The sequence below is a fragment of the Acomys minous genome, assembly GCF_964271855.1.
Source record: "Acomys minous genome assembly, chromosome: 2".
Lineage (NCBI taxonomy): Eukaryota > Metazoa > Chordata > Mammalia > Rodentia > Muridae > Acomys > Acomys minous.
In genome coordinates, this window is record NC_140484.1 from 19,169,375 (window position 1) to 19,195,748 (window position 26,374).

At 48.6% G+C, this 26,374-nt stretch overlaps 1 protein-coding gene across 1 annotated transcript in view; it reads left to right on the plus strand.

The window, feature by feature from the left end:
• The window catches only part of SLIT1 (slit guidance ligand 1), a 153,302-nt gene that overhangs the window by 13,639 nt on the left and 113,289 nt on the right, over positions 1-26,374 (plus strand). Inside the window, exons 2-4 of the mRNA XM_084749405.1 lie at positions 2,557-2,628; positions 5,023-5,094; positions 10,887-10,958. Of these exons, the coding sequence (XP_084605531.1) occupies positions 2,557-2,628; positions 5,023-5,094; positions 10,887-10,958 (216 nt within the window). The remainder of the gene's footprint in view (positions 1-2,556; positions 2,629-5,022; positions 5,095-10,886; positions 10,959-26,374) is intronic.

Below are 26,374 nucleotides of genomic sequence, written 5' to 3' on the forward strand. Positions count from 1 at the left end.
GTAGTGGCGCTCACAAGACACAGGCTGCCACGCCTTCTGTCATATCAGGCAGGTCTGCAACTCACAGTATGCATTGCATTTTCCAGATGTGCTGAAAGTCAACCAAGTGTTGGCTCTTTGGCTGACCATTTGAGTTTTGTCAGTCTCTGTTGCTGGTAAAATGCCATGACCTAGAGAAACTCACAGAAGAGCTTATTTTGGCTTAGGAACCCAGAGAAGTCCGTAACGGGAGGGAAGGCATGACAGCAGCCGGTGGTCGGAGCAGGAAGATGAGAGATCACACAGATGGGACTGAAAGTGGAGTGAGGTCGTGAACCCTTAAAGCCCACCCCCCCCCCCCCCGTGATCTACTTCCCCCAGCCAGGCTGCATCTACTAAAGTCCCATAACTCCCCAAACTGAGCCTATTGGGGCACATTCTCACTCCATACAGTTGTTTTAACAGCTTTGTCCCTCTAGCCAACAAATATGCACCTGTATATAATGAGAAAAATGAAACCACCAAAGCTACCTTGTGTTGTGGGTTTTGCAGTGGATAGTCTCACTGTGGTGGCTCAAAGGAAGGCTGCCGTGCTGCCATGCTGCCGTCAGGAGCCAGTAAGCAGGGGTTCCTGAGGGCGGCCCCACGGTTTGAAGGAAAGCTGTGTTGCAGAAGGTGCAGATTGGTGGCCGTTCCAGGAAGGAATGTTTGGATCAACAAGATAGGGCCTTGTCATCATGTAGAGAAGATGTTCTCACAGCAGTTAGAATGAGGAAGGGTCTCGGTCTGGGGCTGATAGTCTGGCTACTCGGAGCACCACTGACGGCCCCTCAGGTAAAAGGGATGGGGACAGAGAGGCCCAGGCACAGGGCAGAGGGCAGGGAGTCATATGAACTCCCGGCTTCTCAGTGTTGACTGACGGCCTGGGCCCTAAGGGTCAGAAGAAGGTCATGGCTATGGGTTCTGGCGTGTCTCAGCTTTGTCCCTGGGAGAGCTCCTAGCCCCTGCCAGCCGCTCCTCCCTTCATCTGTTAGATGGTCACAATGGCAACGTAGCTGAGGACCTGGGTTCGCGTAGCACGCGAGAGCAAATAACACACACGGTTCTTAGAGGCAGCAACTGTATGTAGATCGTTGTTGGGACTACATACCTCTCAACACACACACACACTCTGGAACAAAGTAGCTTGGACTTGGTCTGAGCGCATGACCACACCTGGAACATTTGGCCACTGTTTGGCCCAGGGAGAAGGGCTGAACGTGTGTGTGTGTGTGTGTGTGTGTGTGTGTGTGTGTGTGTGTGTGTGTACATGTGTGTACATGTGTGTGTTGGGTGGGGTATTTAGGTTGATGGAAAGCATGCAGGTGGCACTGACAGCTGTGGGGAAGTGGAGTTAGTGTGTCTCCTGCCCCAGGCATGGGTTAGATGCTGGAAGGGACTGGGAGGTCTGAGTGTGCACTGTGGTGACTTAGGCAGTACAAGAACTTTTTCATAATGAGACTTTCTGAGAACTTCCCCTGAGAGAGACCTGACTTCCTGAGGCCGAGCAAACCCTTTGGGAAGAGGAGTTTCTGGAGAGAGACTGAGCAAGTGCTCGGAGGCTGGGTGGGAAAGGGTCTTATGTCCTCCGAGGTGGGGTCTGTGTGTCAGTGAGGGTGCAGACATGAGGCCAGGGTCTGTTCTAGTTCTGGAGGTGGGCCGAGGGAAGGGAAGAATTGACCTTGGAAGGCAAGACAAGGCCGGCAGCCAGGACCCTGTGAGAGGAGGAACTGCCGCCTCAGTAGCTCTGGCCCCTGGGGATGGAGCCCCAGGCCCAGCCTTCGCTCAGCCTTGTCCTCCTGCTAGCTGCCTCAGAAAGGCCACTGGGCTCCTGTGTGAGACCTTCGCTTGCTCCTTGCTTTTGCTCTGCTTTCTCAAGCACTGGGTTTGCATGGACCCCCAGCCCCCAACTCTCAGTCTGTCTCCCATCCCCCTTAGACACTCAGGCTCACTCAGTGGGCTCTTCCTTGGCTTTGCCCCATGCCCCGCCCTTGTCTTTTGGTTCTCAGTTCCAGGCTCTCTTCCTCAGAGCTCCTGAGCTGAACGGCTCTCCCCTGTTTCTCCTGTCAGAATATGAGCCACTGCCACCCCATGATACTGTAGTGTCCCCAAGGGCAGCCATGGTGTCTTCACCTGTTTGTGCTGGTGTTACGTTGTGAGGCTGTCACAATTGGTGCCCTTCATTTTATGGCTGGGGATTCTGAGGTTTGGCTAGGATGCCCCAGAATTAGCCCCCATGGCCTATTTCCAGATTCCTTGACCTGTCTCTCCGTCTACACTGAGTCACCAGAGCAGAGCCATCTTTGGGGATTCCTGCACGCCCCGGGAATGAGCCATGCTTAATGTCCCTGCTGCAGGAACATTAGCTGCACAGAGAGGTCCCAGCTTGTGGGCTTCTTGGTGGGTGGGTGGGTGGGTGGGTGGCTGAGTGCTGGGTTTCAAAATGGCTTGAGCTAAGTCAGGGGGAGGGGAGTCTGAGCTGAGCCCTGAGGGTCCAGACCACTGTTTCACCTTCTTCTTTCCCCCTTTCTCTGCCAGGGAGCTCAACGGCAACAATATCACTCGGATCCACAAGAATGACTTTGCTGGGCTCAAGCAGCTTCGAGTGCTGTGAGTACGGGCCGCTTCACAGTCTACCTCTACCGCCACCCTCAGCCTTGGGTCTCTAGACGGAGTCCTGCGTGGGGGGTTGAGAGTCATAAGCTAGCCCAGGCCTTCTCTTATGAGGTCAGGGACCTCCCAAGAGGGTGGAGTTGGGTGATGTTGAGTGTCCTGACACAGAGAGGTTAGTGCAACCTGGCTGAAAAGGATGCGGATGGAAAAGAGCATGGGGCACTCTTGGCAGGTGGCATGGGAAATCTATAGGTCTCTGCTTAGTGTGGCCTGCTGTGGTGAAACACTGTGGGTGGGATCTAAACCACAGATAGGCTTTGCTCAGGCTCTGGAGACTGAGATCTTGGGTCAAGGTGCTGCAGGTTGGTTCCCCATCAGGCATCTGTGCACTGTGTCCTCACGTGGCCTGGCTCCGTGAGCTCATAGAGAGGACTCATAAGTCCCCGGGTATCAAGGCCCACTTAGATTACCACATCATTTTTCCCCACCCCGTCCCCAAGAGCCCTGCCTCCAAAGACATCACACAGGACTTTAGAGTTAATGTACTGGATGGAAAGATGGAGAACACAATGCAGTCTGCCATCTTCAGTGTGCTCTACCTTGGCAGGGCTCCTCAGCGAGGCGGCAGGCCCTGGTTAAGAGGGTGATGAGAGGCAGTAGAAGACAGGTGCGACTTTACTCAGGTGTCTGAGAGTAGATCCTGGAAGGGGCAGGCACAGCCCTGGTGGTCCCCAGCATTGGGCCATCCATAGTGCTTTTCATGTTGGGCAAAGGTGAGGTGCTCATGTTGAACCTCCATGCCCCCATCCCTCTGTGCTCTGCTGGTCTTGGGGAGCAGAGGCAGCTTTGGCACACAGGCAACTGGCCTCACCACCTGTGTTGGATTTGGAGGCCCTGCCCAGTCTGGCTGGCAGGAAGCCAGCCCATCATCAGCTATCCAGTGAAGGAGAGACAAACCTGTTTTTTAGGGATTGGAACGGTCTCATGAGAGAACAGGTGAGGTTAATCCACTAGAAGAGCAACCACCTCATGCAGGAGCTTAATTGTTGCCAGCTGAAAAGATCCTGTGAACAGACTCCGGGAGGAGATATATAAATGAACCCAGAACTGGAGGCGGGACTTTTTGGAGACTTGGGATAGTTTTGGTTGTTCGTCGCTACACTTCAAGACGCTCCTAGAGAGAACCGCTCGAGGGAAGGCTTTGGGGCTCCAGCTCCTGCTCCTGCTGAGGTTCTGAGTTCTGGTTACTCAAGGTTCCAGCAGAAGAAATCCTGCTGATTGTGCCAGGAGAATTGCTCCTCGGAACTGATATCCTTACAGTTTTGTTATTGTGTCCATTAATCCTCATTTCCTATTGTTTTGGTTAGTCGGGTTATAAGTGACGTATGCTCGGTCACTAAGTTGTTAATAAAATATATTGGTTAAGAAAATTGAGCCTACAATCCAGAGTCCCTTACCTCCCACTGTCAGAGTCTTATATGGGTTCTGGACCTCAATTCTTTCAGAGTTGTAGACTTCACAGTTCTTGGGGGGGTCTTTGGAGGAATGGGGGACCTAGTAGACAATCCTCTTTGAGGTTAGGGAGCTATAGAACCAACTCACATTGACTGAAGCTTTCCTCCTTCCAGTCTGGGGTCTTTCTGAGAACCCTTCCTAGAACTCCTCCCACAGGCCCCCAACAGAGAGAAGAACACATGGCCTTGCCTCAAACCCTGCCTGAAGCCCGTGCAGGAAAATGTGCAACTCATCTGATTGGGAGAGGAGAGGGGAGCACACAGGGAAAAGTACTTCATTATCTCCAGATCGTGCAGCATCTTATCTCTCAGTGGAACATGCTGCCCTCCAGTCAGATGCTCTGAAGCAGAGCATGTTGGGGAAGATGCAGAATCCCGTGGAGACAGGTGGTTGGCTGCCTGGGCATCCCACTGCTTTCTTCAGCAGATGGGCCTAGGCGGAATATGGTGCAGACGGCGGGGGTGTTGTCTGGCAACTGCAGCATTCTTGCTTATGTGTGTGGGCTCTGCCCAGTTGTACGGCTTCCCTCCCTCATGCTGGTCATGTCTCTTGGATGCATGCTCTGGGCCAAAGGACAGCACGTGGCCAGAAGCCTAGCGCCTTCTTTAAGCGTAGCTGTGAGCACTGGCACTGTGTCGCTCTGCAAGGCAGGGCTTGCTGAGGCACCTGAGTTAGGGGATTTGTGAAGTCGTGACCATTTTCGCTGAAACTTGGACCTACATAGGGCCTGGGAATGGCTCCCCCCCTCTCCCCTCCAACCCCCCCCCCCCGAGTCCACATTGCCCTGGTGAAGTCTGTTGGGGTTCTTCCATTTTCCAGTGGTTCCAGGGAACCCTTGCTTAGCATCCTGTGCTGTTCTGTCTCTTTGCCACCCAGGCAGCTGATGGAGAACCAGATTGGAGCCGTGGAACGAGGAGCTTTTGATGACATGAAGGAGTTGGAGCGGCTGTGAGTACAGGGCACAGGCTGGGGAGGGGGCTGGGCAGGGAGAGAGTAAGATCTGGGTGCTTAGGAAGGGGTCTCCGCCTCACCCTGCCCGATAGTGCATTGTGAGATAGTAACGGAGAGAAAAATGGAAAACAACCTCCTTCCCCCACAGCGCGGCCCTGCCCTGCTGTTTGTCCCTAGGGATACATAATGCTGAAAGCTCACACAACTGGAATTCCTACCGTTGCAGCGGCTGCCCCACTAGGGAAGCCTCCCTCCATGCCCCGAAACTTGCTGTCTTAGGCACAGGGCCACAGCACAGCAATGAGGAAGTGGAGGCACGCTCAGAGTTTGCGTGGCTTGCTCCTGAGCGGGGCTTGCAATTTGGAAGCTGGGTTTTGGTGAACTTTCTGCATTTCACATTGGTGACAATGAAAGAGAAAAACAGACGACCCCTCACCTCGTTAAGATGCTCATCCATCTGGTCCTGCAAAATGGTTTGGATGCAGATGTTGGGTGGGAGAGTCCCAAAGTTCATGTTCTTGGACAAGAGAGTTCGTTTTATATGAAGGAATCAACCAGAAAAATGGATAGAAACTCATATTTCTATATGTTCTTTGCAAATTACCTACAATTTAGAAATAGCCATTTTGGTGGGGATAAGACACTATCAAAACTGAAATACCATCAACACTACTTGGGTGTGCTCACAACACAGACTAGGCATCAAAGTCAGAAAGTGATGTTTGAATAAACAGAGAGAGAATGACAGAGACACACAGAGAGACAGAGACAAAGAGAGATGGAGACAGAGAGACACACAGAAACACACACACACACAGAGGTGGGACAGAGAGAGAGAGGAGAGAGAGAGAGAGAGAGAGAGAGAGAGAGAGAGAGAGAGAGAGAAGAGAGAGAGAGAGAGAAAGAGAGAGAGAGAGAGGAGAGAGAGAGAGAAAGAGAGAGAGAGAGGAGAGAGAGAGAGAGAGGAGAGAGAGAGAGAGAGAGAGAGAGAGAGAGAGAGAGAGAGAGAGAGAGAGAGGGAGAGAGACAGAGAAAGAGAGAGAGAGGGAGGGAGAGAGGGGAGAGAGAAAGAGAGAGAGAGGGAGGGAGAGAGGGGAGAGAGAAAGAGAGAGAGGGAGAGAGAAAGAGAGAGAGGAGAGAGAGAGAGAGAGAGAGAGAGAGAGAGAGAGAGAGAGAGGGAGGGAGGGAGAGAGCAGCAGAGGAGGAAAACAATTGAGACCATTAACTCCTATGTACACCATGAGGTGAGGCAACGGGATACTTCACTTCTATTCTTTGTGCGTCTCTTCTTTCTCTTTCTCCCTTGATTCTCACAATGAATTCCTACAATACTTACAGCTAATAGCTCCTGCCTCCCACTGCCAGATGCTAGGCGAAGAAGCCCTTGGCCCTGGGGTATGTCATCTAAGCCTGAGATAACACTGCTGCAAGTGCCATTCCACAGATGAGACCCCAAGGTGCCTAAGAGGCTAAGCCACAAGTGCAGAAGAAGGGATTAGAACTGGATTGGATTGTTTTGTCTTCAAAGCTTAGACCGTTAATGAGCAGGATCTAATTAATCTCTCTCCTTTCATTTTTATGTTAAAGAAAACAAAGCATTAAACAAATAGAAATGGGCCTGCTTTGTCTCATTGCCTTCTTGAGGCTCAGAAGACTACTCCCCTCGCCCCAGGGCCTTAAACTGAGCAGTCAGCCATCCAGTGCAAGGCCAGATGTTCATTTCTGTGTTTGCTTTCTTTCAAACTCTTACAATAAAATACCTGGCTCTGAGGCTGACTTGGATCTAACCCATCCCACCTCCCCTCTGGTTTTGCCAGGCCTTGGAGGAGAAGAGAAGGTGGGCGGGGGTCTAGACTTGACAAGGCATGACCCATTGTAGCTTTTACTGCCACCTGACACTTGCCAGGGGCTTCCCTTCTCACTCATGACTTGTCACTGTAGATTTTTTTTCCCTTCTGTCCATTTTCAGCTCCGTTTCTCTGGGCTGGGTCACCCACAGCCTTCACAGCAGGCAGTTATTCTATCCCTGGGGGTGTCAGGTATGCACTGTGCACCCCTTTTGTGAGCAGCCAGTGTAGTGGCCATCTGCTCTGATTTGTGGGAGACCAGTGGGATCGGTTTGTGAAAGCTGGTGGAAGTGGGGAGTCAGAATAGAAACACTCAGACTGTGAGCATAGCGTTTTCAATTAAAATGGAAATGTACATTTATTGGCCCCTTTCCCAGTCTCACTCCCCCCACCCCAAGAATTTCTCTATTCCTTTTAGTATGAGACGTATGCATGGCTTTATTCACCCAAACCACACACATAAACCTTGTGTGATTTTTTTGTTTGGGTTTCTTGAAGGTAGAATGAGATTTTTTTCACCACCTTGGAAGCAATTTGGGCAAAGAATGAAATCTTTTTTACTGAATTCAACAGCCCTTCAATTGGCAGCTTTCCTTTTTTTCCCTAAGATCTTTCTAAAGCAGCCAATGTAATTTTCATATAGATGACTCTTTTCCCAGTGGCGTTTCATTTATTTGTGAATGAGATTGATTGAATCACGTAGCCCTACTTCTGAGTACCTGTGGTGTAAACGGTTTTGAGAGCAGACATAGTTGGCTCTCCCAGGCAGTTAGGAAAAGTCTATGTAGAAGTAGGAGTGTGAAACGATGTGGTCATGAGGTCTGAGCCATGGCCTGAGCTGACCTGCTGCTTAGAGGTCATGGAGCATGCTCAGTTGCAGGGGAGGTGATCTGGGATGGGAGCTACGTGTTGCAGCTTCGGAAGCCTACACAGGCTAAGAGAGTATTTGAGTAAACCCCTCCCCTCTTGGCATCATAAGCGCCTCAACTCTGGAGAGGGCAACTCAATGAAGTCAGCAAGCCAGTCTTGGGCGCCTGATAAGCGCCAAGCTATATGGCAAGATGGCAGCACCAAACACTTACTCGTGGGGTTGAGGCAAGGAGGAGGGTGTGAACTTGGGTGAGTGGCCGTTGTCGCACTTGAGAGGAGGACCACCTTTTACTCTGCTTCCGTCCTATGAAGTGATATCTGGAAGCCTCTGTCCTGGAGTTCAGAAAGGCTAAGAACGACAGGAGCCCTCAGCTGCTCTTTTCCTCCTGAGGTTTCCTGTGTCTCTTACGATGGTGGCGCATCCCTTTAGCGGTCTTTGATTTTCCACTTTAAATCAGTCCTTGAATTCTGTCCTCTTCCCCCTTTTGAGTGTTTTCGAAAACTGAAGGCAGAAAAATGAGAAAGTCTTGTGTGTGTGTTGGGGGGTGGGGTGGGGGGGGTGGGGAGTGGGGAAACAAAACAAAACTAAACCTAGCAATTACCAGGCAGTGTAAATAAGGGATTGATTTATTGGACTGGGGATAAGAGACTGGGAGAGCCCTGATGTCTGCTCTGGCTGCTGCAAGGATCACGTTGGTAGTCCCTTTTCTTCCAAGGCAATGATATGTTTCCCCAGGAGCCTGCACTTTAATGTCAGGTCCTTCCAATTGGTCTCCCAAAGCTGTAAATCTAATGCCTGTCCTGTGCTGGAACATGATACTCCCCAGTGTGGTGACAATGGCCTTTCTCATGTATCAGATGAAAGACGGCTCAGAAGAGGTAGCCACGGATGAGTTCCTGTGGGCTGTGTGGGGTTTAGTCTCTTCCTCTCCCTCCAGAAGAAGTTGGTTCATCTCAGCAGTGAAAAAAGCACCAGGGTGACTCCTTGCTGTTGCTAAAGTCTCTCTCTCTCTCTCTCTCTCTCTCTCTCTCTCTCTCTCTCTCTCTCTCAAAGATTTATTTACTATTATCTGCTAAAGTTTCTCAAAATGAACAAGAAGTCTTCCCACAGCAGGCCTGGGTCCTTCTTGCTCTCTGTCTTCCCCTCAGGCAGATTTCACACCCAGACGTGTGGTTCCCTCCTGGACCTACAATGGTGCGCTCATTGGCCCCTGGAACTGTGGTTCTCAAGCCGTGGGTTGTGACCTCTTTGCAAATGACTGATCCTTTCACAGGGGTTGTATATCAGATATCCTGCATATCAAATATTTACATTATGATTCATAACAGTAGCAAAATTACAGCTATGAAGTAACAATGAAAATAATTTTATGGTTGGGGGTCACCACAACATCAGGAACTGTGCTAAAGGGCCACAGCACTAGGAGGGCTGAGAACCACTGCCCTAGAAAAATAAAAACTATGAAAGTACTACCATAGGCATTAAAAATAAAAGCATGGCTGGGGTGCAGCTCAGTTTTCTAGCACTTTCTTCACACACATAAGGCCTGTGTTTACTTCTCAGTCCTGAAATAAAACCTCTACTCTTTGGCAAGGAAAAAAAAACTATTGGGAAAGGGATATGCTGGTTTTGAGTATCTTTTTCCCTTTAATTTGAAATTTCCCCCTATTTTGATTGATTTATATATTTACTTGGTGTTTTGAGACAGGGATTCTCTGTGTAGCCTTGGCTGTCCTGGAACTCACTATGTAGACCAGGCTGACCTTGAACTTACAGAGATCTGTCTGCTTCTGCTTCCAGAGTGCTGGGATTAAAATTGTGTGCTACTGTGTCCAGCATCTGAGGTTTTGTCCTTTAAAAGCATGTCTTATCTATCTATCTGTCTGTCTGTCTGCCTATCTATCTATCTATTATCTATATATTATCTATCATCTATCTATCTATCTATTATCTATCATCTATCTATCTATTATCTATATATTATCTATCATCTATCTATTATCTATATATTATCTATCATCTATCTATTATCTATCTACTATCTTCTATCTATCTATCTATCTATCTATCTATCTATTATCTATCATCTATCTATCTATCTATCTATTATCTATATATTATCTATCTATCTATCTATCTATCTATTGTCTATCTATCTATCTATCTATTATCTATATATTATCTATCTATCTATCTATCTATCTATCTATCGTCTATCTATCTATCTATCATCTATCTATCTATCTATCTATCATCTATCTATCTATCTATCATCTATATATTATCTATCTATCTATCTATTATCTATCATCTATCTATCTATCTATTATCTATATATTATCTATCATCTATCTATCTATCTATCATCTATCTATCTATCTTTCCCCCTTTTTTGAGATGTAGTCTTAGTCTGTCCCAGGTTGTGCTGGAACTCATTATGTAGCCTTGACCATCCTCAAGCTCCTGGTGATCCCCCTGCTTCAGCATCCCAAGTGCTGGGATTAGAGGCGTGCATTTCCATGTTCACCTAAAAGCATTCATTTTCAATAATAATAATAATGATAAAACAACAGACTTTTTTTTCATTTTGAGAAAAATAAGGAAACAAAGCAAACAATAAAATAAATAAAAACAAAAGAAAATCCCAACCAGCTGACCAAACAAAAGCCAATGGTGCCTGGGCAAGCGTGGACAGAAGCATTCACTTAGGTCCCGGGATGTTCAGCCACCCTTCCTCCTTAGGACCTCGCTCGCATTTCATAAGGGCACAGATTCAACTCACAGCTGAGATTGTCCTGGGATTCAATCTTGATGGGTCATGAAGGGGATGATGGGAAACAATGAAGGGAGGGCACTGTAGCTGTTTAGTCGAGGGGCCTTTCCTCCTGGTACAGTATGGCCAAGTGGCTACTCACAGATGAGCCATGTCTTAGAGAAGATTCTTCCCTGGAGCTCTACTCTGGTCCTCCTTGGACTCAATCCAGGTTCTTCCGACTTGGGTGTTCCCTGAGTGTCCTCTGCAGTCTCCTGAACACCCAGGTGACTCCCGCCTCTCCTCTTGCCTCTTCCAGACGACTGAATCGCAACCAGCTGCAGGTGCTGCCTGAACTACTGTTCCAGAACAACCAGGCTCTATCCAGACTGTGAGTTCCACACACGGGTTACTACCCACCCTGTGTGTGTGTGTGGGGGGTGCGGGTGTGGGGTGGGGGTGCGGGGTGCGGGGTGCGGGGTGCGGGGTGCGGGGTGCGGGGTGCGGGGTGCGGGGTGCGGGGTGCGGGGTGCGGGGTGTGGAGTGCGAGGTATGGGGTGCGGGATTGAGTCAGTGCCTCTGACCTTGGCTTCATGCTTCCTGCTGGCAGGAAAGGCTCTGGGTGTCAAAGGCCAGACCTTTCTGTAGGAAGTCTGTGTGGGACACTTCCCCAGGCAGGAGCCTGAACAAATCCTAGTGCATCTACTTGCATGTGTGGCTGCTGGTGGTGGCAGGGTGTCATGGGGGAGGGCGTGCCTGCAATTGCACCCACAGTCTGCTGTGGGCATTCTTACGCCCGTGTCACCGCGCCTGTCTTGGGTTAAATATTTATTCATTCTGCTAAGCCCTTATATACCTACTTTTGTTTTAAGTTCTGTCTACCTTTAGAATTATGAGCTCTGTGAGAGTATTTATTGCCAGTCATGGAAAGCCATAGTTTTATTGGCTGCCAGTGCACTTCTTCCAAGTATAAACGGTACTTGTTAATTGTCCCTCTATCATCCTGCATGTTTTTTAGTTATTCTACAGTCTAGTCTGCTTTGTGGGATCTGGGCTTGGATGAAGTGTATGTGTGTGTGTGTAGTGTGTGTGTGTGTGTGTGTGTGTGTGTGTGTGTGTAGACTTACTAAGGAATCTCCTCAGCCTAAACTAAGTCTTTGCTTGGCTACCTCTACCATGGGGAGTTCATTATTGGACTGCTGCCTTGCATAGCAGGGCGTTCTTGACTTTGAGCCTCCCGTTTGCTCTCTAATAACATGTTTTTTCTTAATTTTTCATCCTGTAACTAGTTAGCACAACTATGTCCTATTGTTAGATTTCTAGAGGGTTTCAGATTTTGGGTTGGGTGAGTTTTGAGTCCTGTTAATGGAGATTTTTAGCAATCTTGATAACCCAGGTGAACCTCTGCAGGGAATGGAGACAGTCCAGGAAACAGTCATGAAAGGCCAGATGATCCTGGGATTTTCAGTGTACCTTTGCTGGAAGCCAGCGTTTCTTCTTGAACTTTGAAAGCTACCAGCCGAGCTGGGGTGTGCACTCGTGCTTTCTCGGTGCCCTGCCACGAACGTCTGTTATGTCCCTACTAATGCAGGTTTCCCTATAAGGAACGCCCGCCCCTGGCACATGTGGCTGTGAGAAAGGCAGTGTCTCACAGCTTTACCATCATGGAGACAAGGTTGGAGAGGCAAAATGGTATCCCTGGAGTGGATGTGAAGCCCCTTTGACTCCTAGCCCAGCGCGCTCTATGTTTCATGTTTCAGTAGGAATTTTGGAGCAAAGGTCTTCCACACTTTAACCACTATTAAGTAACGAGACTTTGTAACCAAGCCAGCATCTGGAAATCCACTCAAGGAGGAAGGAGGCTGAAGAGGCGGAGAACACCTGCTCTTGGCACTCTTCTGGGCTGGGGAGACAGTGGCCTCAAGGTCTTGTGGGAGGGTGGGGTGGAGGTATTTTTAAGCTCTAAACTAAAGCCAGCTCATCCGAATGCTTCCTGACTTGGTTTCCAGGCATCCAGCTCCCTTGCGTTTGGCCGGAGGACATTTTTATATAGGGCCATAGCTGGCCCCTTTCTTCAGCTCTGTCCTGTGCTCTTTTCTTTGGTGCTGAGGGTGGAAATCTGGGCCTCATGTGGGCTGAGTACACACTCTACCATGAAGCGACACCTCAGCCCCTCCGTATTTCTGAGTCTCCTCTGTGAGCAAGGCAGAGAATGCCTGTCCTGCCGACATCACCCAGAGGCTTTAAATCATGACAGGAGTCTAATGCATCCTGTGCCCCTCCTGCATAGGCCATCTTGAAAAAGACACCTCCTGTGGGAGGCTGCTGAGCAAAATCTTCCCTCCTGCTGTCTGGGCTCACCCAGCCACTGTGGAGGCGGCTGCACGAACAGATACGGGAGCGTTTAGAAGTTTGCTCACGGCCATCCTTTGCTTCATCCCCATCCTGTTCCGTTGACCTGGACATCTGCCTTCTACAAACTTCCCTGCCAAGTTCCATGAAGCTCTCAGGCGTGCTACCCTGAGGCCTGGGAGGGGTGAAGGTGGGGTGGGTATGCAAAGTATGACCATCAAGTTCCTAGACTGCCCAGGACGGGAGCTAAGGTGCAGCTATCCCCCACAGCAACTGAGATAAACGGGTGTTTCTAGTTCTTTCGATCCACCTGGTTGTCCTGCTTCTTTCTCCCTGTACCACCATCCTGGGCTCCTTGGTGATTATGACTTCACTGTATCAACCATTTGCATTGGCCACAGTGTTGACCCTTCCCCCTACTTCTTGGAACCACATAGATGGGATCTCCCATAGGATCTTGGGTCCTTCTTCCAGAGTTTGGGGGACAGGAATTTGATTAGCCTGACTTAGGCCAGACTGTGGCCAGGGCGTGTGGGGTCAGCTGGTACAGTGATAACTTGGATCTGCCTCCTCAGCTGTAGGTCCACGACATTCCTTAAGAAGGCCTGCTAGGACCAACAGCAGGGCCACGTTTCTGGTCCCTCCATCGACTTTCCCATTGCTTTGGAGGGATCCGTTACTAAGCCTTTCCATCTGGAGGAAATGAAAGACTTCCATGCAGACGCTTTGCTAATCAGCGTGGCCGTGGGCTCGAGAGAGACCAGGTGTGCTGGGGAAAGGCGTAGCTAGGGAGCGCAGGTGGCACAGCCCGTGGTTCAGTCGATCTTGTCTGTGCGGCTTCCAGAAGTTAAATCCGTCTACTGTTTGTTCTACACTAGCAGTCCCCCTGGTGTCGGGATAGCTTATCCATTCCTTCCAAATGCACAGTGCCTATTCCCAAGGAAGCCCTCTGCTTTGGTTCACAGAGCAGCTGCATGTAAGGGCTCTGGGACGCTGAGGGTCTACCCCAGGGAGAGAAAGCCCACGCTTAAGTACGCACGCCGCAGCGATAGTTAGAATATTGAAGGGAACATGGAAATAACCTTAATGTTATCAGGGGGTTGGTGAGGCAAATTCCAGCATATCTGCTTGATGGAATACTTAAGCAATCCTCGGAAATGGCCTTCATGGGAGATGTCAAATAATGTAGTGTTTGTGATATCAAAAGCCAGAGTAGTATTGATTCCCTAAATTACTCTAAATAATGCATGGAAAATGACTGCAGAATCCTAGCAGGGATTGACTGAGGGTGAGTTCTTTCTTTTGTGCTTCCCAGATGTTCTTTGGGAAGGACGTGTTGTATTTATGGTAGGAGACCTGCCAGCTTTGAACAGTAAAGGAAAAGCCCCTGTGTCTGAGTTAAAACTGATGCTGGTGGGCTGGGGAGGCAGCTTGCCTAGCACACAAGAAAGCCCAAGGTTCCCGGCCCGCGGCCATAACATCCTGAGCAAATATCTAGTGCCAGAGATGTAGGGAGGCTTGCTTTAGCACCATGGATCCAGCTGCTCTTCTGTGTGAACAAAATAATGTCTCCTTGCCATGGCTGTTGTGAGGTCAAAGAGAGGTGGAAAGCCTTTGGGCCTCAGCATTAATACCGCAGCACATGGCAGCTATAGGGAAATATGGGGTGTCCAATGCTGGGATCGCTTTGGAGGGGACCAACTGACTCCAGCCTCAGAGAGACACCAACTGAGCATCCTTTGTAGCCTCAGTCTGGGTTCCCCTCGTCTCTGGACACTCAGCCTGGTCTAGCCCAGAATCTTACAATCATCTCTTCACTACTCAGGGACCTGTCTTCAGTTCAGCTTTTGTTTCACTCAGTTAAATTTTTTTTTCTGAGACAGGGTTTCTTTGTGTAGCCCTGGCTGTCCTGGACTCACTTTGTAGACCAGGCTGGCCTCGAACTCACAGTGATCCACCTGCCTCTCTACCTCTCGAGTGCTGGGATTAAAGGTATGCACCACCACACCTGGCTAAATGTTTGTTTTGAAAAGCAGGCATTTGGTCCCCCTGCAGAAACTCCCAGAAAGGCTGTGGAGGCTGGTCTGGTCTACTGCTTGGCTTGGGACAGTGCTCTTGGCCACATTTTTGAGTAGTGGAGGGGAAGGCAGCGGAGAGCATGTAGGCGGTGCTGCTCAGGTCAGAGTTCTTAGTGCCCTCAGATTGTAGGTAAAGTCTTTATTCCCCCGACCCAGGGGGCCTGGGACCTTTCCTTGGCACTTCTCTCCTCTTTATTTTATTATTATGTTTTACAGTGCATGTGTGTGTGGCCTGTGTGCATGTGTTGGGGCGTACCTTTGTGTGGGGGTACATGTGCACTAGTGTGCATGCAAAGTGCGGAGGCTGGAAGTCAACGCTGAGCATCTTGCTCTGTTATTTCCATCTTTCATATCAAGGCAGGGTCTCTTGCTGAACATGGGCCTCATCAAGTGGCCTTGGTTAGTCTAGCGAGCCAGTGTGCTCCAGGGACCTCCTGTTTCTACCTCCCAGGGGATTATAGGTGGGCCTCCACACCTGCCCAGTGTTTACATGGGTGCTGGAGATCTGAACTTGTGTCCTCATGAGTGAGTGCATGGCAAGTTCTTTACCCGTTGAGCCACCCCCCACAGCTCTCTGGCTCCCTTACAGAAGAAAGCATTCTTGTCATGTGAGTTATTCTCTGCAGAAGGGAGTCTACAGCCTTCCACCCTCTCCATCTCCCAGAAACGACAAGAAAGATTTCAGACACCATGGCCTTGATAGCAACCGTCAAAGAAAATGGAAGGCCACACAATGCTGGGTCACGCAGGCACAGCTTTGCAACACAATCTGGCCTCAGTAGTAAAACATCCGTGTGAGGTCAGTCAGCACGTCCCTTTTTTTATGGATGAAATTATTCAAGGTCAGAGAGCTTGAGACACGTCCAAAGGCTGAGCCAAATTTGAACCTGCTCTGCCTGCAGTTAGAGTTCATCTTATAACACCCACCCCTTAGCCCCTGCTATTTCCCCTTACCAGCCATCTATGGGGACCCTCCTAGATCCCCTCTGCCCCCCAGCTCCCCACTACCCTTCACCCACCTCTTCCTCCATCTGCTCCCACTCACTCCTTCATCCAAAGTTCTTTGTGGGCCTCCTGCAGGCCTGCGGGGTTGGTCTAACTTTGATAGATAGTCACATTGATGCAACAAACATGTCCATCTGCCCAGGAGGTGACACTCCACCATAGGAGCTGTCTGAAAGCTCTCAGTGGAGGGCAGACATCAGGTGATACGTCTGAGTCTCCAATGGGGACAGCTACACCCTGGAGGCAGGTTACCCAGGTTTGGGACCAACTTTTCACTTGCCATTCAGTCCTCAGAGGATGTGGAAATGTCATTTTCATGGCCTTTCACATGGGCTCAGGCCCGAGGCGTGGAGCTAGAGGGACATGTTTAAATTCTGATAAAAACTCTAGAGTGGCCAGTCCCAGACTTCACTTGGCTAGGCCCAGACTTCACTTGGCTAGGTGGGCCAGGTGCTGATCCGCACCCTAGTCTCTGTCTCTCCAGCTCTGACAGACAGGAAGTTCTTCTCTGACTGGCTGCATCCTTTACTCATCCACATCTTTGGACACTGAGGTTCTCTGGGCTTCTGCTTAGCCTTGAAGCCCGTATGCATCTGGACCAGACTGACTTCTGCAGGGTCTCTGCAGATTTCTGCAGACTTGGGAGGGGCAGGTGGTGATTGAGACAGCCCAGGGCATCTACTTCCCATGTGTGTGTATCTAGCCCTGTCATAAAGGACCACCATAACTCATTAACAAGGCCCTGGTGGTGGGAGCCAGGCTGCGAGCCTGCGCAGCCCTGTGGAAGAATGCCTGACCCCCATGACCCCATCTCAAGCTGGGTTTAATTAAACTGTCAGCACTGGTCAGAAGAACAAAGCCTCTCTTCCCGCCAGGGCCCAGCCCCCACCAGAGGCAGGAGGCTACTCCGCTGAAACGAATAGCTGTACAGAATGGATCTGTCTCGCCTCCAAGGGAAATTACCCGAAGCAGAAGGTGACCTCGCTAGTGCCACACGTCCAGGCCAGGAGGCAGAGCCGCTGAGCTTGTTCAGCTTCTGGGAAGACGCAGACTGCTGTGTGGGAAGTGGGGCTCCCAGGTGGCCCCCAGCTCTGATGGAGCCTCCTTCCTGTCTGTGCTGCCCCCAGGGGTTCTTGCTAGGTGTCCATCAATACCTTAACATCCCTCTCTTCAGAAACTTCCCGAGCTTTGTCCAGAGAAAGGAAGCCTGTGAGGGGCTCAAGGTGCTAACGACAGAAGTGGCCTTGCTTAGATGATTAGGGAAAGCTGGCCAAGCAAAGTCATCTCTAGGGGACTTTCCTGATTCTAGCACATTCTCATGAACCGTAAAGCTCCGGGAGTGCCTGTGAGATGGGTCAGTCGGGAAAGGTGCTGGTCTGTGCAAACTGGATAACCAAGCTGACCTGGAACACAGTGGAGAAGGAAAGAACTGACTCCTCCTGAAAAGTGGTCCTCTGATCTCCACACACATGCCATGATGTGAGCTTATACTCATAGATTGTACACAGACACAATAAAAACCGAAACAGAATTTAAAAAAACAAAAACAAAAATCATACAAACAAAAACACCAGTAGTGGTGCACCCTTTAATCCTGGCACATCCCAGGCAGAGGCAGGTGGATCTCTGTGCGTTCAAGGGAAACTTGGTCTATATAGTGAGTTCAGGGCAGCCAGAGCTACAAAATCAAAAACCCAAAACAAACCAATCAAACAAAAAAACAACCCCCCCCCCAAAACCCACTACCAACAAAAAACTCCAACCAGCCTCAGGGAGCTGTAGGTAGTCCTATCTCCCAAACTTTTTTGCCCATTTACAAATTATTATTTTTTTCTTCAGAGAGTCTGTTCAAATACCTTCTGGGTTTAGTGTTAGGTGGTTGGTCCAATCTCAAACAAGAGGCATGAGAATTTATGTTTGGACTCAGGCCCATCTGACCCCAAATCCATGCTCTTACTGCTAAACTCTCTGTGCCTAAACTAGAGTGAGGTATGTGTGTGTGTGTGTGTGTGTGTGTGTGTGTGTGTGTGTGTGTGTGTGTGTGTGTGTGTGTTTAATGATGTAGGTTTTCAGGGTCAAGGTCATCACGAATCCTGAGTTAGTTGGGGCAGTTGGGCCCCTAGTTGCAACATTATCACATTCTTTTTCTTTGGTTCTTGCTTAGGGAGGTCTTGCTCTCCAGTGTGCTTGTGGGGGGACCCAGGTGGAGACCCCTGTTGGGTATTTGCTTCTGCCCAGCCTGGCTGGAGTGAGAGCTGAGGATACTAGCCCTGAGAGCAGACGCAGCGCCTTTCTAGCCGCGCAGAGCACAGTCTGGGGTCATGAGTTAGCAAGTACTGAATGCTCTGGATTTGCAAAGTGCCTTCCAATCATTAAATCTGTTCCTGCTGTCAAGGAGGGAGAGAAAAAGGCCAGCATCCCACTGGGCTGGAACAGGGGCTTCTGAGAAAAGGGCAGGGCAGCCAGCCTCATACTGACAGCCGCATGCCAAGCATGCATGCCAAGCATGCCTCTGCGCTCAGCATGGATGGCTCACACTTCTGGACCCAGCCCAGCCCCAAACTGGCTCAGAACCATGCTGGTCTTCACAGTTATGAACAGCCAAGTTGCCCCAAAAGAGCTTCATGGTAATCCTATAAGGATGCCCAGTAAATGCTGGGTGCCGGTGCTCGCATAGTTACAGCACTGTACGGAGCAGTATAGGGCAGATAGAATTCTTAAGCCAGAGAAGACAAAGCAGGGAGGTGTGCACACAGGCAGGGCCTGTTTGGGAGGAACTAGGGAGTGGCGGGCGTTTCTCTTATACTTTGGAGTCTGCACACATGATTTTAATAGGATAGAGAACTTTGAGAAAATAGAGAAACGCAGTTAATGGACAAAGAGTTGTTCTACCAAGGAAGGCGTTTAAGAAAGTTTCAGCTAGCATGAAAAAAAAATTTTTTTTTAAATTGAGGGGGATTGCTGTTAAGACAGGGTCTCAAGGTCCTCTCCATACATATGGCTGTGTAGCTGGATGTTCTTGTGGGACTACCCGTGGGAGTGGGGGTGTCTCTGACTCTGCGGCCTGCTCTCCGGGCCCTTTTCCTCCTACTGGGTTGCCTTGTCCAGCCTTGGTAACCTGTGCTGTGTTCAGTGCAGACCCCTGGGAGGCCTGTTCTTTTCTGAAGGGAAACAGAATGAGGTGATCCGGGGAAGAGAGGAGGTGGGCGGGGTGGGCACCAGGACTGGGAAGAGTAGATAGAGGGGAGACTTCAGTCAGGATGAACGTATGAGAGACAGAAAAGATGGTAATAGGAGCATGCATTAATAAGTAAACATATTTCGTAGAGGTTTAACACTGAAGGACATCATGATTGAGTAAGTTGGAGGAACAGTGATTCATATTGGCACAGGAGAATCTAGGCTGTTAAGGGTATCCATGTCTTTGAAGCAAATAAACACAAACTTAGTGGCAAAACCAAAACCAAGACAAACGAACAAACCAAAAACCCAAACCAAACCAAACCAAACCCCCAACAGAGTTTCACTAATCTCACTATATAGCCATAGCTGGCTTGGAACTTAGTTTATAGACCACACTGGTCTTGAACTTACGGACTAGCCTCCTGCTTCTGTCTCGTGGGTGCTGGTGTACGCACATGTGGATGTGTGTGTTTATGGGGGCCAGGGCTGAGGACAGCTATCTTTCTCATTGCTCTCCCTCTCGGTTAGTTTTTGAGACAGTGTTTTTCATTGAATTTAGACTGCGCTAGTCACCTAGACTGGCTGGCCAATGAGTTCCAGGTATTCACCTGTCCTTGTCCCCCTTCCCAGCCCTCTCACCCCCAGGGCTGTGGTTACAGATGTGTTGCTGGTGTTCCTGGCTTTCCATGAGGGCCCTGGAGATCAGAGCTCAGGTCCTCAAGCTTGTGTGGCAGGCATTTTATTGACTGAGCCATCTCTTCAGCACATACGTAAAATGCTTTTTTTAAAAAAAATTAATTTTAATAGCATTGCAACATGTAGTTGTTATATAACAATCTGTTCGGCCTTACATGCCAGACACTTGCAAAACCATTTCTGCTTTTGTTGTTACAGTGCCTTGCAACCCCATGTCTTACGGTGGGGGAACTGAGGCTCACCGGGTTAAGCACAGGGTGGCATCACTGATTGTTGGCAGATCTGGCTGTGGAAGCGGGGGTGGGCAGTGCATGACAGGATGGGCACATTGGCTCACCAGGCCACCCAGCTCCATCACAGAAAACCGGGGAAATGGGAGAGCAGTTAGAAGAGGTTGCTCCCGAGATTTCTAGGAAGGTGGGTTTAAGTAGGTAGCACAGGGGGTGGAGGAACTGGCCTCAGAGACATAAGACGGGAAATTCAGCTGCCCCATGAGCAGGACCCCCACTGCCCCTGGGTGTTGTGCAGAGGTCCCCTGGGAACCAGCAGAGGTGGATTCAGACTTAAAATGTTCTAGAAGGATGAACCTGGAGTTAGTGGTAGGCAGCGGGAGACACAGAATGTTCTGGGAGAACAGGGTGATTAGACCTTCCTGTAAAATCTCCTCTCCCCAGCTTCCTGCACCTGAGACAGGGTGGGACGGTCACTGACCCATAGCTCTGCCTCACAAACCTGTCCCTCAGCGGCCTGAGCCGGCCTCTCCTGTCAGGTTTCTTCAGTCCTTCCTTCCATAGGGAGAATTGCTTATTGTTTCCTTGGTGTCCCCTTGTTCCTTTATGACGCGCACTGTGGTAAAGTCTATACAGTGATGGTCTTAGCCACAGAGAATGCCACTAGCCGGTGGCATTAACTGCACTCACTCTGTTGCGCAACCACCACTGCTGTCTATGCCTGGACACAGTCTCCCAAAACCTGTCTCCTTAAACAGCAGCTCTACCTCCCTGCCCCCACCTCTGTTCTGCTTTCTGTTTTCAAGGATTTGCCTGTCTTATGTCACATAAATGGACTTAACGGTTTTTGCATCTGAATGGCTTATTTACCTCAGGATAGCATTTTTTTTTTTGAGGTCCAACTATATTGTACCAAAATTTCTTCTTTTTACTGACTGGATAAAGCTCCGCTGCTGGAATATTCTACCTTCTTGTTCTCCACCCAGCTGCAGATGGACCTTCGGGTGTGCTGCCGATCTGTGTCGTTAGCAGCCATGGAACTTCAGTTAGAGCTCTTTTTTCTTCTTCTTCTTTTATAATCTGGAGCCCTCTTTCCTCACCAGTTGAACAGAGTCTCACACAGGGTTTGCCTGTGGGTGGAGATTATCAGGTTTTTCTGCCCTTCTCGCCGATTCTAGGACCCTAGAGTGTCTCTGTTCTTACAAGTAGCCTTGGAGGTGCAGGTTGGGAAAAGGGACAGTGAAAACTAGTTCAGTCACCCTCAAGTCCCTGGCTCTTTGGCACCATCTTTTTCAGGATCTTGACAGAGTAGGCTAGCTGGAGCTGACCCCCACACAGACCCAGTGTGCAACAGTGGGCCTCACGGGTCAGATCAGATATGGTGCCAGGGCTTGCTAAAAGACAGTCACTGTCAGGCTAGAGCCACCAGAGTCTGTGAGGCAACAGTAGCCTTGTGAGGTGACATGGCAATAGCTTCCTAGCAGAACTCTCAGACTTTGGTATGAGCTGTGAGTTTTTTTAATTAAAAATAAATAAATAAATAAAAAGTATTATTTTGGTGGTGGTGGTGATGGTGGTGGTGTTGTGTGTGTGTGTGTGTGTGTGTGTGTGTGTGTGTGTGTGTGTGTGTGTGAGATGTAGGTGCCCATGCTGCAGTATGCATATGGAGTTTTAAAATTTTTATTATAATTTATTCAGATTACATCCCAATTGTTATCTTCCCATCCCCACCCTCCCTCCCTCTCCCACCCTCCCATCCTATTCCCCTCCCCTAGACCTCTGACAGAAGGGGACCTCTTCCCAGTCCATATGACCACAGCCTATCAGCTTTCATCTAGCTAGCCTGCTTCCTCTTCCTCTGTGTGCTGCCAGGCTTCCCCACCAAATGGGAGGCACCAGAGTTCATGTCAGAGGCAATTCCCTGCTCTCCACACAACCGTGGAGAGTGAGCTGTTGATTGGCTAGATCTGAACAGGGGGTCTAGGTTCACTGCATGCATTGTCCTTGGTTGGTGCAACAGTTTGTGCAGGGTCCCTGGGTCCAGATGTTCCAGACTTGATGGTCTCCTCCTTGTGGGGCTCCTGAACCCTCTGGGTCCTTCCATCACCCCATTCTTCCATACCACTCTCTCCTGGAATCCAGCAGTGAGTCCTGGCATCTGTTCTGATCCCCCGCTGGGTGGAGTCTTTCAGAGGACATCCTGAATATCCACTTATAATAAGGGCTAATGTCCACTTATAAGTGAGTACATACCATGTGTGTCTTTCTGGGTCTGGGTTACCTCACTGAGGATGATCATTTCTAGTTCCATCCATTTGCCTGAAAATCTTCAAGATTTCCTTGTTTTTAATAGGCGAGTAGTATTCCGTAGTGTAAATGGACCACGGTTTCTGCAGTGCTTGCTTTTTAGCGCTTTTTACCCATGCAGCCATCTTGTACATCCCAGCTTTTCCGTTTTGAAACAGGGTCTCCCTGAGTTGCTGAGGTTGGCCTCAAACTCCTGATCCTCCTTGTTTTAGCTTTCCTAGCCCTGGGATTGCAATGGGCGATGCTCCATCTAGAGATATTTTTTTTTCTTCACATTTTAATGAGACAATTTGTAACTTGTTAGTATTCATGACTCTTGAGCTGAAGATGGCTGTGAGCCAGTTTTCCCATGGTGCCTTGTCACAGTTTAATGGACCCGGAGACACGCTTTTCTTCAAGGACATCAACTCCGTGCATTTTTCCTTCCGTGGTTAAGATCTGCCTGTGCTTTAAAAATGTTTTTATTAGCATACATCAATTATACATAATGGTGGGTTTCATCGTGACATTTTCATACACCGGCGTAATGTATTTTGATCATCTTCACCCCATGGGCATTATCCTGGTCTGCCCACGCCTACTCCTGCTGGTCCTGCACTCTTCTCTGCTGGCCCCTCTTCTGTTTTTACGGCTTCTTAAAGACATGCTCATGAATCCAGCTTGCAAATATTTTACTGAGAGTTTTCACATCTATGCCTATTAAAGCGATTATTGTATAATCTTACTGTTTTTGCTGTGCCTGTCTAGTTTGAGTTTCAGGGTCCTGGCTAGCCCTGTGAACTGAGGAGTTTGGAAACATTCCTTCTGTGTCTAGTTTATGGATTACTTTGAAAAGGATTGGTACTAGTTCTTCTTTAAAGTCCTGATAGGATTCTGCAGTGAAGCTTTCTGAGCCTAGACTTATTTTTTTATTTTATTTATTTTGCTAACAAAATTGTGGTGTGTGTGTGTTATGTATATGGTCATATTTGTGAACACCAGTGTGTACACACAAATAATAAAATGTTTTTATTAGTCTGCGTAGATATGAGAGGACATCGTGGGTATCAGTTCTTGCTTCCCATCTTGTTTGAGGCAGGGTATCTTATGTGATTTCAGTTTCCATCTTCTCATAGGAACACTGGGATTACAGACATGTGCTACCATGTCTGTCTTTTGTATGCATCCTGTGGATTTGAACTCAGGTCCCCTCTATTGCGTAACAAATGCTATGTACTGAACCACCCCACCCAACCTCATGGACTTTTTCAGTAGGGAGGATTTAAATATGGTTTCTTGTTTTAGATCTGCTTAAACTTTTAAGACTCTCATCTTGGTTTAACTTTGGTAGGTCCTATACCCTGGGAAAGTCTCATTTTCTTTTGGATTTTAGTGGAATATAATTTTAAGGCATGTTTTGTCATTTTCTGAATGTTTTGGTATCTGTTGTAATGTGTCTATTTTCATCTCTAATTTTACTGATCTTGGTGCTCTCTCTTTCTCTTTTCGTCAATTTGTCTAATAGTTTCATTGATTCTTTGCATTTTTTGATTTTTAAAAAAGATTTATTTATTTATTATTATGCATACAGAGTTCTGTCTGCATGTACACCTGCACACCAGAAGAGGGTATTAGATCACATTATGGATGGGTGTGAACCACCATGTGGTTGCTGGGAATTGAACTCAGGACCTTTGGAAGAACAGGCGGCGTTCTTAACCACTGAGCTGTCTCTCCAGCCCCAAGTTTTTAAAATTTCTACTTAAACAATTTCTGTTTGGCTCTTAATTATTTACGTCTGACATTGTTGGCTTTGGTTTGTACTTATTTTTCCAAAGCCATAGGTCATTTTTGTTTTGTTTTGTTCTTTTCTTTTTTTTCAAGGCATAATTTCTCTGTGTAGCCCTGCCTGTCTTGGATTTCACTCTGTAGACCAAGCTGACCTCAAACTCACAGAGATCCACCTGCCTCTGCCTCCTGAGTACTGGAATTAAAGGCATGCTCCCTATCCCACCCACCCATTCAGGGATAAAGTCATTATTAAGTTGTTTATTTTAAGTCTTTCTGATTTAATACATTTAAAAATTTATTTTCATTTTGTGCATGTATGCACGTGTGTGTGTGTGTGTGTGTATGTGTGTGTGTGTGTGTATGTGTGTGTGTGTGTGTGTGTTAGGGCATGGATGCCATTGCATGTGTGCCGAGGTCAGAGCACCAATTTTTGGCAATTGTTTCAGGCCTGGGGATTAAACTCAGGTAAGAATATTTTGCAGCAAGCACCTTTACCCACTGAACCATATTTCTGATCTTTTAATGTAGATGCTTATAGGTATGAACTTCCCTCTTAGGGCTCCTTTAGCTTTTGGTATGTTGTGTCTTCATTTGCTTTTAATTCTAGGATTTCTTCATTCAATGCCGTGTTATTTGATCTCCATGAGTTTGTGGAATTTTCTTTTTCTAGTTTTGCTTGCTGTTGATTTGATTATGGTCAGTAGAGTAGGAGAAGTGATTTCATTTATCCTGTGTTTTTGAGACTTGTTTTGTGTCCCAGTACATGATTTATTTTAGAGAAGGTGCTGAGCTGCTGAGAAGAATTTGTACTCCACAGTGCTGGCCTGGAATGGTCTGTAGATGTCTGTTAAGTTCACTTGACCTAGGATGTCGTTAGTACTATGCTTCGCTATCTGTTTTTGTTGTTGTGATATCTTGTCTGTTGGTGAGAGTGAGGTGTTGAAGTCCCCACAATTGATTCCCATGTTAAGGTTGATCTGTGACTTTCTTCTTGTAATGTTTGTTTTATGAAATAGGATTGACCTGTGTTTGGTGCATATGTCTGGACCTGTGATGTCCTCTTGATAAATCACTCCCTTAATCAGCATTAAATAACTCTCTCTCCTGACTGGTTTTTCCTTGAAGTCTATTTTGTCAGACATTAAAGGAACTGCTGCAAACATGCCCACAGGACAGTGTCAGGCACTCGGATCTGCTTGGTTGTGGGTGTTTGTGCTCTGGAGGAGAGAGGCAAACATTGGGAACCATCTGGAAAGTATTTCACGTGGGGTGTAGTTGCAGGCCTAGGGCTGTTTGGTGTGATGAAAAGAAAATACAGATGAACCTGCAAGCAAATTTCAAAGCCATGTGAAGAGTTGTCTCGAGGATGAGGGAGCCGATTTGTTCCGGAAGCTGAGCACAGTGGGCAGGAGGTTTGGGGCAGTGGTTTCTGTGCCCGAGGGCACTGGCTGACGTGGGGTGGTGGGCTGTCTACTCCGCCCTCATCACTGGAAGGGATCAAACAGCAGCTGTGTCCATTTCGTCCATTTCTGTCAGTATGTGTTTGGGAGATCTGGAAGCCCGGGGATGACAGCTTTAGGGTGTTCGCGACCACAGCCACTTAGCAAGGGGAGCATTTGGGAGCAGAGTGTGGCCTCCCTCTGATTGTGCTGTGACACTGGCAGGTGGATGGAGCATGGGATCCCCCCCCCCCCCCACCCAAGCCTCAGGCTTGGAAGCTCCCCTCCAGCAAGACGGCTCTAACAAACTGTTGAGCAAAAGATTTACCAGACCCTGCATTCTATTTCTTGTTTGACACAAGAATATCAATGAATCGATTTGAGAGTGGGACAGAGGGGGTGGCTCTGCCGCAGCGCGCCCCAGGAGGTGTGTCTGGCCCCACAGTGCAGGCTGAATGCGCAGTTGCCTGGCCCCTCCCACTTGTCCCCCTGCACACTGACTCATTCCCCTTTTGAAGTTGATGCCCTTGTTTTTAGGAGCCTGATTTCTGCACCCGGGGATCTTCCCACAAAGGCACGTCTGTGGGCAGACCTCAGAGGCCAAGCAGGAAAGGGTCAGGAAAGAAAGCTGTTGATGGACTATCAATAAGGAAGGGTTGGTTCTCCAGAACCTGGGGCTCCAGGCGAGTCTGGGGCTCACTTGTACTGTCCAAACAGAGCAGAGTCCCTTTCTGGCTTGCAGCAGGG